Below are 15,893 nucleotides of genomic sequence, written 5' to 3'. Positions count from 1 at the left end.
ACGAAGAGTTTGGATTACGTGACATTGTTGATTAAATTTAAGTTATACCTGGAAATCAACCTTTGCCATGTTTTGACTCTGACATTTCATGAAAAGAATAATCAATGAATTAAAGTTGTTATGTGTTCAATATTTGTAATTTGTGATTTTCGCATTGATTTTTAAGTTAATTATTATTTTTTGAAAAAAAAGTTGTTATTATTATTTTTTTGACATGAAATTCATAAAAAAAACTATTATTTGACCATTTTTAGTTAATATTTTTGTATAAAAATTGTGATTTTGACATGTTAATTCTAGCAAAAAATTATCAAAACGTTTAGTTTTTTTGTTATATTTATGTTAAAAATGGTTATTTTTATGTCCATTGTTAAAAAATGTTGTTTTTTAGAAACAATTATTTCATGTGGATTGAAAAATTAATTAAGGATGTATAAATATGTACATTATCTAAAATTCAAACTATCGACTTTCTAATTTAAAAACGCAAAACAATAAAAACCCCCCTAAAATAAAAATAAAAAATTAAGATAGAGAACAAGAAAATATGAATAAAATGACGACTTCAAAAATTATCAAATTTAGAAAATAATTTTTTACATTTCACACACTAGAAAATTAAAAGTCAAAAAATAGGTCTTTTAAAAAAAGGGTGTGATGCAGAATACTCACTTTTTAAAACCAGCATGAAAATCACTACCATTCTAAAACTTGATTTCATCCTTGAACATGAAAAAAAATTAAAGTTCCAAAAACCATGTTCTAAAAAAAACATGTGTATTCTGCATCACCACTTTTGAAAATCGGGTCATTTTTTTGCTATCTCTACGAAACGGGTAACAGTATCAGTTCCCATGTCAAAGTTTACATTGTTATGTCCAAAACAATATCTGGTTGCAGCATCAAACTTAAAGACCCTAAGGATTGTTCACTTACTCTCCTAGTATCATCTTCTCCCCAAAGAGACAAAATTATAACTAATACATGCTATGCAGCTTTAGAAAAATAATGTTGTTGGATAATTCACCGTAGGTGGAGGAATTTCAGAATTTGGTGGTAGAATGAGTCTAAATAGACCTTCCTTATTCTCTTTATATAAGTGAGAAGTAATGACTCATCCAAAAAGCTCTTGGGATTCTATATTGTAGGAAAATTAAAAGCTTTGTGTATTAGCTCTAAAATGACCTCAAAAATATTCTCCCCTAAATAAGACATAACAAAACTTCCTCGTGGGATAAGGGAAAACACTAACGAAGTGACAAATTCAAGGAAATTATAGGTATGTCGGACAATTACCTGATAAAGATTGGACTGGATGACTTGAAAATGATTATTTGAGTCACTGGAATAATCAAGAATGTCCTTTCGAATCTCCAAAAGGTCGAAGGAGCAATGAGAATCGTATACTTCGGCTTCTCTGCCTATAAGGGATGTAGGAACACAAGACAAAGATTGTAGGTGTTTTAGTTGATTTAAGGGTTTTCTCCATGTTTACAATTTGAAAGAAAGGATAAGGAAGAAATGTGGAATTATGAGTTGCCCAGTAACCGAAGACAATGAATAATCGACTGCTGATGTGGAATTGATAATGTACACTTTGGATGTTGGTCACCGTAGCTTTGCAACTAGAGGACAAAGAAAACAATAAGAGGGACGATTGTTTATATTTTTTTTACTGAGAACGAGAAATGAAAAATATTGATGACGTAATGGGTATGAAAGGGTGACATGGATGTATGGGAGATGACATGGAGTGGTGAGGTGGATTAATGACAGGTAAGGGCCCGATTGCTTGATGGGGACATGAGTTGTCACCAACTTCCGATGCATTATTTTCATAAAAACCATTAACCACTTCCAAGGGATCCCCGTGATGGTTTGTGAAAAGTGGAGGGACTTGTCGAAATGAAATGTGGTCATTGATTTGGAGATGGGTTGTTTAGCCATCCAACTTTCCGACGGGTCCTCATCGTGTAACTTTCGATTGTTTTAACCTGTTGGAAAGCTTTTGATTCCCCAAGTTGATTCCAATGAGTGACGATTTGACCCCAAACTTGCACAGAGTTTAATTTTCAATTTATAAAAAATTTAGACCCACTTTTATATAGTTTAAGGTTGTGCTTTTAATCTTGAAATGTTAGGCTTGCATACAAAATATAAATAAAACTTTTGAAAGGGGACTGTTATATAAAAATCACACGGTTACACCACAAGACTTAGGCCCATTAGGGCACTGCTACACCACAAAACTGAGGTGTAGTTTCACAAACTCATAGGGTGGAATGATAATAATATCACTACCAATTAATTACAGGTCCTGGTGTGCTTTTATTTGACACACACAAACCCTGCCTTTCACCCTATGAAATCCATGCCATTTGTAGTGTTCTTGAACAATAGAAATATATATATGTGAAAATTTTAAAATATTTAATTGTATTAATGTTACTTAAGAGCAAAAAATACTCTTTAAGTTGAATCATTAAATTTGGCCTTGAAATGAAGGTTGGGCGTGCATTTTTATGAAGCAGACCAAAATTGCCTTGTTTCACTAAAATGCATGCCCAGGGTTCATTTCTTGGCCAATCTCATTGATTCAAATTGTAGATTGTTTATTTCATTTCATTACACACTTTTACATTGTTATATCTTTACTAACTAGTAGAGTAGTAACAATGTTAATTTTCTTAAGGCTAGAAGGCTCTACTATAGATAATTGTATTTTCAAACATTTTCAAAATTTTCACATTGCATTTGTAACAACCCCATGTTAAGTTTCCATGTAAATAAAAATAAGATCAAGGTCATGGGACACATTCCAAGATGAATGGTGGGGAAAACATCACATTGGGGGTAATTTTCAGTTTATTTTTTTTTCCGAAGAAAAAAGCGAACTTTTTTATAAGCAATAAAAAAGTTACAATCAGATGAGTAAACATTCAACAAAGCACTGCAAAAAAGGAGAGACACCTCCTCTGTGTGTCATCAGCAAGCATATAAACCAGCTATGTTTCTCCTGTACCCGGCTCAGGACAATTACCAATCCCGAAACAGCCAAATCAAAAAAATATATGAACAAGTCCATCTCAAAGAAAACATGGGTCTCCTTTCAAAGGAAAACAACCCACAGTGGAAACGTAAACAGAAATCTCTGTATGCTCTTGTCCAAAGTTGAGCATATCAGAAATAAAACCATAGATTTACATAAACTGCCAAGATCAGATAAAGAGAGAAAGTCCACTGATATCTAGAACATTACGAGATAAACCAAAAACATTAAGAGTATGGGGGGAGATCCGACACACGGATCTGGTCCTGAATCTGTTCTGTTATACTCCACGAGCCCACAGCTTGCTGCAGACCTGTTTTTGAAAGCCTGTCTGCCTCTTCATTCCGGTCCCTGTAAATATGTTCAATGGAAAACACATTAAAATAATGCTTTAGATTTTGGATTTCTTCAAATAGCGGCATCAACATATAATTCTGGCATCTATATTTCCCATTGACCCAATTAACAACATTCAAAGAGTCTCCAAAAATCTGGACTGCGAGTATATTCCTGTGAATGAGCCAGCATAAAAGGAGCTTTAAGGCTGAGAGTTCGGCAAAGTTATTTGAACCCGTCCCAAGGCCCACCGAGGCTTTTAAAGAATGGGAGGAGCTTAAATGGATAATAAACCCAGCTCCAGTAATGTTATTTTGGGCTGCCCCGTCAAAGAAAGCCCAAGGAATCCCATCTCTGATTTGTACATCCTTCCGCTGGGCTGATTTTATATGTTCTTCTGGTTCCGGGATGCTAGCAAGAATGGCAGAGCTTTGAATAGCAATTACTTCCGCTGGAGTGGATTTTTCTCTAAAAATGCTTCGATTCCTAGCAATCCATATGCCCCAGCAAAGTATGGGAGGAAGGTTCCTCAAATTCCTCTCAGAGTGATGTGTCCACCAGTATTCCCAAGCTGAAATAAGATTTTCCCCCTCCCATCTTACATTAATGTTCAATAGTTTTTTCGATTCTTCCCATACTTGCCTTGTGAAAGGACAGGCAAGGAACAAATGAGGAATGGTTTCTGAGTCTGCAAAGCATAAGGGGCATCTTCCAGGGCCCTGCTTAAATCTAGATTGAAGAATATCCCAAGAAGGAATTCTTTTTTTTAATACACACCAGAAGAAAAGTCTAGCTTTTTTGGGACACTTTAGCTTAAACAAAGGCTTTGCCCACCATACTGGAGGGTCCCACCCCTTTCTCTTCATTAGGAAGCTGTAACCGGCCTTTGGGGAATAGGATCCTGACTCAGCATGTGCCCATACCAGGGAGTCTGACTTGTCCTTTATTCTAACATTTGATCTTTTAAGCTCCTGAAGGTATTGATGCCACTCGTTCCTCCATATGGGATCAATTCCTAGTTCTGCTTCTGATTTCCAAGATTGTCCCCAGATGGAGGACTGCCCCACATTTGCTATCTGATTTAAACATTTGATTCCTTTTGAGTCCAAATGGAATTTTTAGTTTATTAATGGTTAAGGAAATTGGCAAAGGCAAAGAGGCAATAACTGACATTTAATTATGAAAATAACATAAAATAGGAGAAAAGGAAGGTGAAGAGACACAAATTTTCATGAGAGGGAAATTAGAAAGAAAATGAAGAAAATGAAGAAAATAGAGGCATCAATGATAAAAAGGTTTGGAGAATCAATTGTTAGCTTTTTGTCAGTTTGGATTTGGAATTAGTTTTAGAGAGAGAGAGGGAAGAGCGCCAAGAGGAGAAAGCAAGAAAGCAATGGAAGGAAAATAAAAAACAAGGAAAGCAAAGGACAAGCAAGGAGAAGGTTGGATCAGTAGCTTCAGCAGGGGGATTTTGCAAGTAACAGGTTGCATGTGTGATTTCCTAGATGAGGTGGGAAATTTGGGCGTAGGCCAAAATTTTGGAGGGTATTGTAACAATGCCCTTACATCTTCGATTCTCCTTGAATCTTCTAGATGAGTCTTTAATCTAATGATTTCTTCTTTGAAGGCACATTCCTTCTCATTATTTCTTAATCACTTCAGTTTCCAAACTTCCATAGCGATTTTCTTTTTCTTTATACTGCTTCCTCATTTGCCTCCTTCTACTGGGTTTTCAAGTTAACAAATTATTCTTTAAAATCACGCTTTCTTCCTTTAAATATTTGAAGTAGTTTCTCCATATCTCTATTTTCCATTGAGAGCCTTTTTATTTCAGACAGGGTTGAGTTTTGCTTTGCTTGGCCTTCGTCATCATTTTTTGAACCTAGTTTCTCCATCTAACGATCAAATACCTTGCACTTAGAGAATGAATTTAAAATGACTAATTATCATCTTCTAGCAAAATGTTCTCAAGAACATCATCATCATTATTTTTACCAAAAAATGGGAAACTAGATGTAAAATGATATCACGTTCACATTTGAAACAAAATGCAATACCTGAACTACCTTCTTAATTGTCTTCTGCATCCTAATCGACAAAAAGAGGGTTTCTTCTATATGTAAAGTATTTATGGCATGTTTGCAACCCTTCCTTTTCTAAGATGTCTTCTTCTTACCCTTGGCCATAGGTCCTTGATCTACCCACCAACAGTCAAGTTGCACTTGAGGGAACCGAATTTGATACTAATTGTTGGAACTAGATCACTCGTAGGAGGGGGGGGTGAATCAATAGTGATGCCTTTTATATAATTTACAACCTTTTTTAATTGATTAAATAATCAATATATCATAACATGTAAGCACACATAAACATGAGGATAATCAAACACATAAAACACACATGTTTCTGGTGGAAATCCTCAAGGGGAGAAAAACCACCCTGCTGATCTGCTTCTTTCTTCTTATATTATCAATCAATCTCTTTGCATTCATATGGTAGCCCAAACTAGCTAGGAGCCACTTCTCCTCTATGTAAATTTTGTTTGCCACTACCAACAAGGAGCCACCACCCCTACAACAATTTGTTGGCCACTACCAACTAGGAAGCCACAACTCCCTATCTTAGCAAGCCACAAATTGCGAGAGTCCAAAACATCCTTAATCATATGGGTCACCCTTTCATTTGATTTCATACTGGACCCAAATACAATATGTTTATGATAAAACAACACATCAAACTCACTGACTGTCCAATCATAACAACAACATATTAATCACTCTTTCAAACACACTCACTCTCCTCATCTCACAAATACATTAGTTCATGCTTAACTATGCATGGCAACAAAAGGAATACAAGTCTCACACATAGCTAATGGACTCAACAAATACAACAATATTCTGGCATCTAAGCTTATAATCATAATACTATACTAATCAACCATAACAAGAACCATTTGCAACCATGTCTATGTGAATTAACTGTGCACACGAGGGGGCACACACACCATCTACTAGTATGTCAAACTATGCTCACTATCCACCAAATCACACCCACAATCACTCATTTGAGTACTTTTCCATTGGTATTTATATTACAACACACTAACAATGTACACACTATTCTAATCGAGCCATCCAAGTTTTCACATTAGTATACAACACAACCATACATCATATTGCACTCTGTTATAAGCTATAATCACATTAGCTTTGTGACATTTACACAACACTGATCCACTTTTGATCTCACTGCTATAGGTAATACATACTTGCTTCCAATTGCACTTCAATGCACTTTTTCCAACCACACTTCAATGCCCTTCTACCAATCACACTCCTTAGGTCTCTCAATCTATTGTAGCACTAGTAGCTCATTAGTCTAAGCACCTGCAAACAACAACTCAAAAATACTGTGCGTAAACATATTATGAATCCTAGGTTGACATCAATGCCAACATGCCAACACTACTAACATAGGGTTAATCAAAATAGAAATATGTCATTGAGCAATTATACCTTCTACTTTTACCAATAATGCATGGTCATCTTATTAGTTCTCCATAGCTACATGGATTTGAGACATTGCTAGTGCTACATCATTTACAATAGTAGCTTCTTGTAGTTGATAAATCCTCTCCTTGTCCACTTTCCTGTGGGGATAGTCTCAGATCATATGTTCTTGTCCATAGAAAGAACACTTGAAAGATCGCTTTTTCTAATCCCTTATCCTTTCTTCCATGGTTTCTATCAATTTGTTCCCACTTTGCAGAAATTGGTGCTGTTAGATTTTTCTTTTGGTTGGGAAACTCACCTTCATATCCTTTACTAAATTTTCATGTCCTTGTGACTTGAGTCTCTTCTCCTTCAAGCTCATTTTGTCTTTCTTCTTCCAAGGCTTCTGCAACTCTGGTTAACATCGTGATTTCTCATAACAATACTTGGCCTTTCTTATTATGTAATCAATAGTTTTGTGTTCACCAAACTCTATCTGGTCCTAGTAGGATTAAGGTGGCATACTAAGAAAGTGTTGAATTTTTACTTACTTGTCCTTTATATATGGCACATAACATAGTAATTCCATAAATATATTTGCATAATCATACATAGTTAGTTGTCCTAGCTTCAAATCATGGAACTCCTTGATCTTCCTATTATAATATATTTGTAACATATACTTCCTCCTAGAGTATTTCTCAAATCGTTTCCAGGTGATTTGTCTCGCCAATTCCCTTTATGTTCTTGAGGTCTTCCCACTATGTGAAAGCCCTTCCTCTCATGTTGAATATAGCTAATCAATCTTTCATGTTCCCCATATAGATGTGCAAATGAAAATACTCTTTTAGTCCCAACAACAATGCTTCTACCTCTTTTCCTTTCTTGATTTCATTGAATATAGGTGGCTTTCCATTCATGAGTTCTTCATGCAACGTATTCTTAGAAATATTTCTCCTTGTCTTCTTATGAAAAAGGCCTAGAGCTAGTGCTTGATAATTCATCTAAGCTAGTTGTCCCTTTACTAAAAGAATTCTGGATGAATGATCATTAGATGTACTTGATTTTTTTTCTCATGTGCCTTCTTCTAGAAGTTGTCCTCTCCATTTGCTAGTAGCTTTCCCATGCTTCTAGATCTTTGACATAATTTGCAATTTTCTAGAGATATTTCTCTGTATGTTAATAGTAGTTGGTCCCTACTACAAATGCTTTTGGATTTAAGAAAAAATCATGGCATTGGCACGACTTTGAATTCCTTTTATTTTTCTTGTTCCCTAATTAATATTTTGTTATCTATTTTGCAACTTTGGAGCCACACCTTATGCTTCTCATCATTTATGCCAGATATGGATGAGTTTCTGAATTCTTCTTTTCTTCTAATTTCTCATATCTGACATGTGAGGTTTCTTCCAAAGGGAATTGTACCAACTTGTAATTACTGCAACTTTGCCTACACCCTTGGCACTTACTTATATCTTCTCTTCGGTGTTGTAAGGAAAGTAATTAATTGTTAGTTATAGGTCATCATCGTAACAAAATCAATAAGAACTTTTAAACTTTAAGTATAATTTTAGCCCATAATAAGCCAATGTTGTAACTTTAATACAACTTGTAACAACTCAAAAAATACTCAAAACTCTTATCGTTCAACTCAAAACTCCCTTATGATATTGTCATTAAATGTTACTTGTTAAGAACTTACCAATGATATAGACTTTATTAAAATCTACGTTTGGATCATCAAATATGGTGATTTAAATATTTTAACCTTGGCACTATGCTAGTGTTATTGTGCAACTGCCATGTGGCAACCGACATGATACCCCCAAGTCCACGTGTCATCATGTACATGGTGCCATTTCAGCACCATGGCCATCTGGCCATTCCATGTCATCCACTAACCCAATATTTAATTATTGTACATTTAATTAATAACATCACATGTTCATGTTTGGGTGGAAGGAGCAGAGGGGGGCTCATCTCTGCCTTGATGAAACTATAGAATTAAGTTTTTGTGTGGTTTAGGAAATAGATCTAATAATTAAGCTTAAGCTTATGCCCTAATGCAAAAGGCCAAGCATCTCCATCCTTGGAGATTCTAGGATAATTATTCAAAGTATGATTAGGAAATCTCCTCCAAAAGGCTTGCATTTGAGAGCTATTATCAAAAAAATAATGTGACTTCTAAAGCAATTTGAAAAATATGAAATACATTATGTCCTAAGACAACACAATCAGTTGGAGGACTCCTTAGATAATTAAGGTGTTTCACTAGCCCTAGGAGAACTAAAGTTAATGCGTAACCCATATTTTTCTTCTATGACATAATAATGGTTATCGAGGAAATGAGTAGTCATATTAGTGGTTCCAAGTGGCACAATTTAGTTTTCAAAGACATACATGAATAATTGAAATTAAGGGAGGGGAGAGTCGGATACAACCACTTCTAAATTCAATGATGTACAAAGAAAGGTATGGAATCCATAACTCCCTGAAGATCTACAAGTGGTTTTGCCATACCCTTGGGGCAATTACTTTTGAAAACATTATTATTTACCTTTACTTGTAAATATTGTGGAAGTATTGGTTGTGGGGTTAAGACTAAATTTGAATGACGGATGTAAATATTAATTTTAATGAATGAATGTTATTTATCTTATTATTGTTTATTTGAAAATAGAAGATGAGCTAACATGTGAGTAGGTAGGCTACCTAATTGTCAGGAAGTGGTTAAGAATCAATTGTAGTCCAAGAAAGGTCAGTTTTGAAGTGACAATTGTCACAGTGAAAAAAAAAGTCCTCCATGTTTAAAAAGATTCCTACTACAGAAATTAACATGACGGGAGAGAAAGGTCATGGGTGGAAAAATAGAAAAAGATTATGGGAGAAAAAAGGCAATCAAGGTAACGAAGTTCCAATGGGAGAGAAAGACTAGACCTATACAAAATAAAAGATTATTAGCCCAGATTTAGCAAGAAATTGCTAGGGCTTGAGGAGGAAAGCTACGAAAGTGATGGGTTTATTTCCTGAAAAAAAGATACCTGTGGCTTGGGGGGAACTATGAAGATAAAAGTTCATTGATTGGGTGGAGTGTGGTCTCTCCTATTCTATTTTTAAATGGCCAAATAAGTGAATGGACTAAAATACATAAATTTTTGAGAAAAGTAATATTTTTCTAGTATTTATATAATAAGATGCTATGATAAGGTTGATTGGAAATTCCATGATTTCATAAATGACTTTCTTCCCTTGATGAATGTTTAATCTCATGTAAGAGGTTAAAAAAGTTATTGTATTTTCTTAAAAAGAGGAAAAAAGAAGTAAAGTTGTTCTGATTATTGTTTCTCTATAAAAAAAATACGTTGATACAAATGCTCATAATATATATACATATATAAAAGTAGGTAATCTTAGTACGGTACTATCCAACACTGAGATAAGTCCTTTGTGCAAGTTCTAGAAACAACTACAATCCCTACCTAAAGTACCCTTGAAAGGATTTAATGAGGAAACCTGAAACCGAGAGTCCAACATTAGCTCCTTTGCGTATCAAGGGATCTTTATCGTTAAGTACCAGGTAAACTGTATATATATATAGATAGAGAGAGAGAGAGAGAGAGAGAGAGAATAGGTATGTGTTAAATGTCGGAAGACAAGTTGAATATGAAGATTAAAAATAAGAAAAATAGATTAACATACCCTTTTCATCATGGTAAGAACTTAGAGCATTTTGAAAATAATCATTATAGAGAAAGAAATACTCAATGTAATAAGAAAACAAAGGTATATTAATCCATTATGCAGTGTGTATATAGTATGGAACTTACACGACGGGGAAACATGAAGAATATACCTATTTATATAACATAACAAGGATAATGTAAGACATTCTAAATTTAAGCAACTTTTCAATAATGCAACTGCAAGACTCTGTCTAACTGAAAAATACAAGTTGTTAAAAATCTAATAAAAATGTTATACATATAGAGGTATTTATATTTTCATAAAAGATAGGCTATATAATAATTAAAAAGTTGATATGAAACTTTTAGTAAATGAAGTTATTAAGGTAGTATTTTATAAACATAGTTAAGATATAAATAACTTCTCAATGAAATTTATGGAAATATGGAATATACAAGTTGTGGGAAGAAATTCCCATATCAATGTAGGATGGTTCAACTTCTAAAAAGAATTTCAAAAAACAACGAAATGCAAAGGTGTCAAACATGGCCATGGTCGTTCTGGCCCAATATATAATTCACATAACTAAGAAGTCAAACCTGCAAAAATAAATGGGGAGTGAGGGTTAGCTAACCCTAAGTTCTTGGAGAGGTTTGAGTGAAAAACGAGACTTTCGAAACCTGGACAGAAAATTCATGAATATGAATAAGACAACAAGTTGTTTTTTGAACTTCTTTTTAGAAGTTGAACCATCCTAGGTTTATATGGGAGTTTCTTTCCACAACTTGTATATTTCACATTTCCATAAATTTCATTGAGATGTTATTTTATCTCTTAATTATGTCTATGGAATACTAACTTAATGACTTCATTTACTAAAAGATTCATATCAAATTTTGTTATATTATTATATAGGCTATCTTTTATGAAACTATAAATACGTATGTATGTATTACAATTGTGTGTGTGTGAGAGAGAGAAAATAGGAAACTTCATGCTTAATCAAAAGGAAAAATTGTTAATATTTTTATTGGAAAGGAAATCACCTAGATATGAATCCTTTTTGCTTGAAACCTCACACTAGTATATATATTTGTAGCAGGTGGTGAGGGTTGGATGAATTATAAATAAATGAAATAAAAGAAGGTTTTTTTTTGTAAAATAGTAGAATTTGGGACCATGAATACTCGTGGCCAGAATGCCTGTTAGAGAAAAGACCTTGTCAATATGTGAGGGAATTAACCAGAGAAAAACCTAAATCAAGAAGAAGAGTACGAGGGTTTTGATTAGAGAGAAGTACAAAAAAACTCATAATTCCAACAATTTAAGCTAGAGTAAAGAAAAGGAAAATTTACTTGTGAGCAATAGTTGGCGGAACGTTGGACTTGATACTTCAAAAAGGTTTGAGTCTCAATTGGAAAATCTCACGAAAATCTGTAGAGATCATCTGAGAGTAGAAACGCTCTCCCAATTTCAACAAGGCAATAAAACGTTTCTTCTTGAGAAAACCATTAAAATTTTACTTGAGAAATTAGGGTTAAGGTTAGAATTTGGTTTGGAACCTAGTCAACCATCCAAGGACATGAATGCAACGAGTAATATTGATGAAGAATTCCTCATCTTTCCAAGGTACATTTCAAACAGACTCACTGTAGTGATGTACCCTATAAAACAATGAGAGATTAAGAGTTTTTGATTGAAAATGAAAGCAAAAGCTTAACCCCAAAAAATAGATAAATATATTAAGTATAGGGTTCACATGTGTCCATCGAGTAAAGAAACTCTGTCGAAATAACTAGTAGGTAAACACAATAGGTTGAAAATCTAGGAAGAAAAATTGTGCATACTTTGGTATGGTTTAGGAAGAATTGGAATTCTAGAAGTACCCAACTGAGAACGATAAAAGAAACCCTAAAAACCAATTTCCAGAGTTGAACCATGAAAGAACCAAAGTGAGAATGACAAGAGTGAGTAAGGTTGGGGGTGGGTAGTTATCATAACCACCCACTACCTATTTTCCATTGTCAGATTAAGGGGAGAGTACCTACACCATAGATCACTTGAAAATCACATGGGTAGGCCAGTTGTGGCCTTGGAAAATTGGCCACATATCCCTGACCCCATATATATATATATCTATATATCTATCTATAGATATATATATATATATATATATATATATATATATAGATATATATATATATATAGCTTGGTGGAATGGTGAATGAGAGTTATATTATAACCCTAGTTATGGGTTCATAAAACCCTTTATTGTAATTTTAATCAAAGTCGCATGTGTGCTCTAACCTTTTGGCATGTCATGAACCATGTGGTGGCCTTCCATGGTGCTTGTAAATAAACCCTTAAGGTGTTAGAGAAGCACCCTATTTTATAAATATACAATCACACCACTCATAATTACATGGAATGTATGTAAACCGACATAGTGAGTAGACTTTGGTGACTTAAGAGGAATGATGAATAGGAAGATACAATATACAAGTTTCATGCCAATGTGTAAGCTTTAATTTGTAGGTAAGTTAATGAAATCCATAATTGTATCAATGACATTAGTACATATAAATATATGCACAGGGAAACAAATATTTGATATATTTTGAAGTTATTTAATGAATTATTAGAGGTACATTACAAATGGCATCAAAACTTTAGGTTACAGTAATATGGTGTATGAGCCCAGTCACAGCTAAAACGAAATGTAGTGGATGTTTCTTACATAGTGAGGAACAAAGTAAATTCTTTTGTTACACAACAAAGGTAGGGATAAGTAAAAGAGTTTTGTACTATGAGTAATTGATATAAATTTTTTGTATGTAAATTAAGTTTGTAAAAGTACTAAGCGATTATTGTCAGAATACCTTTACCTATAGTAATAGATATGTTGGGCACCCAAGACTGCAAGTATCTTTCTAATAAAACTATTTGAGTGGTAATACATGCTAACTAGTGAACTCTATTCCAAACTATTTGAATATTGAGTAGATAAAGAATCTTGTAATCTATGGAATTGAGAAAGCACTTACAATAGTTAAGCTAAGAAATGCATATATCTGTGTGTGTGTGTGTAAGGCAAAATTACCTATCTTACTATGTTGAAGAGTCAGTAACAACATGTGGATATGTTCAGCATATAAGTTGGGATGTTTATGTATGAAATTATTCCTGGAAAGTCTAATATTACCTATATGCTAGTTATCTGTTAGCATAGCAGGAGTTTATATATGTTGATGGAGTTGTGGATGTTGTGCATGAAGTTTAATTTATAAGGCTAACCCTTTATTGTACTATTAATATTTGCGAGGTCTTTTTAATTTGCACAAAACTATTTTGGGTACATAACTTACAAGATTGATATGCATAAATCTCTTATAATAGATATCTATTACATCCCATTGAGAAGGGAGGTAGGAAAAGCTTAAGAAGGCAATTGTGGTGTTGAACTATGCGATACCTAGTTATTACATTGGATACTCTTGGAAAATAGTTATAGAACTTTATGGGTACAAAGCTACCTCTTCGCAGAAACCTGTTAAGAAAGGCTCCCAGGCGTTGGATTTTGACCAAATGGTCTCATAGGAAGAAAGAGATAAGTAAACAATAGGGATGAGGGAAATAATTTTTTTTGTAAGTCAGCATAAAAGATTTATATTACTTCGACAAAATCACAATAGAAAATGGCAGTTAGTTTGCCAGATTGAAAACTAGACCAGCTACAAAATTAGGTTGTCTTGAAAAAACCTCTGTCCAAGAAAACCATTAAGTTATTATGGCCCTTGTTCAACTTATAAGAATTACTATTCCTATTAACATCCCTATTAGGCATGCCTAGATGGTATCCCTGTTTTTCAGACCTAAAATTAATAAAAAAAAACTACTAGACTGCATACTAAAACTTATATTTAAGTAATCTATTATCATAGTAAACTAGACAAATTGAGTTGTCGCTTTCCCAAACCTCATTGTGTTGGAACCTCACAAGTTAGAGCTTTTGCATAAGCCACCATCAGAGTCACCATCGTGGGGACGCCAAATCCTTCTACTTCTCTTACCTTAAACTTCATGAGTCGTGTTGGTTCCCCCTTCGCTTCCCCTAGAGTAATGTCAATGTTATGTATATACTTCATATAAGTACTGAACATGTTGTGTAGGTCACTTATACGACTATCCTTCAACTTCTAAATGTTTGCCAACGTCTTTAGAACAAATTCAATCCCTCCAAGTCATTGATTGATGGTCCGCATTTGACTTAAGGTATCATCCTGGCCTTTGGCCCTTCCCTTAGTGCCATTCTCTTGCAACTTTCCTATCAAGGTATTCACATGCCAATAAATTTATAGGGTTCTATGGTAGAGGGTTGCGCGGGTTCTGGTTTAGCAGTGTTAATGATCCTAACTACCTCCACATCATTTTGTCTGTCTGGGATAGAACTCCTTTGCTCGCAGACTTCAATTTCCCAACCTCCACCACTTCTTTTCCTTTCGGTGGGATAGTGGAGTGAAAATCCTTTTATGCTACCCTAGCAGCTGTTTCCATGTGGGTGCGTTTACTACAACCCTCCCCTTGTACCTCTAACCTGGGTCTCCCCCTTGTCCTTCCCACTGAATATCTTACTCTTCCCATCCTCAAATCAACAACCCTTTCTGACTCAAAATTGGCTCTTATCAGTTCTCTACTACTCCAATAATGATCAATTAAAAAGAACAACTCAAAAGAAATGGCATCCAACCAAGAATTTAAAGCCTTTACAGCTATACCACCCTGTCCTGCATGCTTTTCAGTGCTTACCATCACAATATTTGGTGCCCTGGATCTAATTTGTGATCTGCCTACGATAGGATTCTCATCTCGTGTGAGCCTACTCCATAATTCCCTTTCATTCGCTTGTATCAACAAATTTGATAGGCTCATTGTCACCATTTACCACCCCTCGTACACATCCTATGCAATTATCATAGCTACCCACCTCTCCTTCTCCTCCTTATCATTTATGAACCATCCTGCATGACAAGCCTTGATGTAGGTGTTCATAACTTCATATTCTTTAGCCACCAACTTTTCCATGCAATTTTTCCACGTGTCCCTCTCATATCTCATTTTTTTATTCCTTTCTCTTCCATAATATATCAATTAATAATGTGAGTAGGTGGAGCTCTTCCTGAGCCCTGGCCCACCTCTGTGTTGTACTCCATTCCAGTTGTCCTGGAGTTGTCCTTTTCTGCCAACTTCCGACAACCATCTCTTAGTTGTCCCTCCCAAAGTTCTAACCATGCCACGACCACATACATCTATGAGCTAGAAACCCCTTCACT

General features: G+C 34.6%; 1 protein-coding gene across 1 annotated transcript in view; it reads right to left on the bottom strand.

Moving 5' to 3' along the window:
* Positions 1-3,276: 3,276 nt before the first annotated feature.
* LOC149259080 (uncharacterized) overlaps positions 3,277-15,893 on the bottom strand; it is an 82,237-nt gene continuing 69,620 nt past the window's right edge. The window contains exon 2 of the mRNA XM_089451569.1: positions 3,277-4,073. Coding sequence (XP_089307695.1) covers positions 3,277-4,073 — 797 coding nt within the window. The remainder of the gene's footprint in view (positions 4,074-15,893) is intronic.

This window comes from Pinus tabuliformis, chromosome 6 (assembly GCF_031772625.1).
Source record: "Pinus tabuliformis cultivar Carrire ecotype Pingquan chromosome 6, CPIR1, whole genome shotgun sequence".
Lineage (NCBI taxonomy): Eukaryota > Viridiplantae > Streptophyta > Pinopsida > Pinales > Pinaceae > Pinus > Pinus tabuliformis.
The sequence above is the reverse complement of the archived record's forward strand: the minus strand, read 5'-3'. Positions and strand labels throughout refer to the sequence as shown.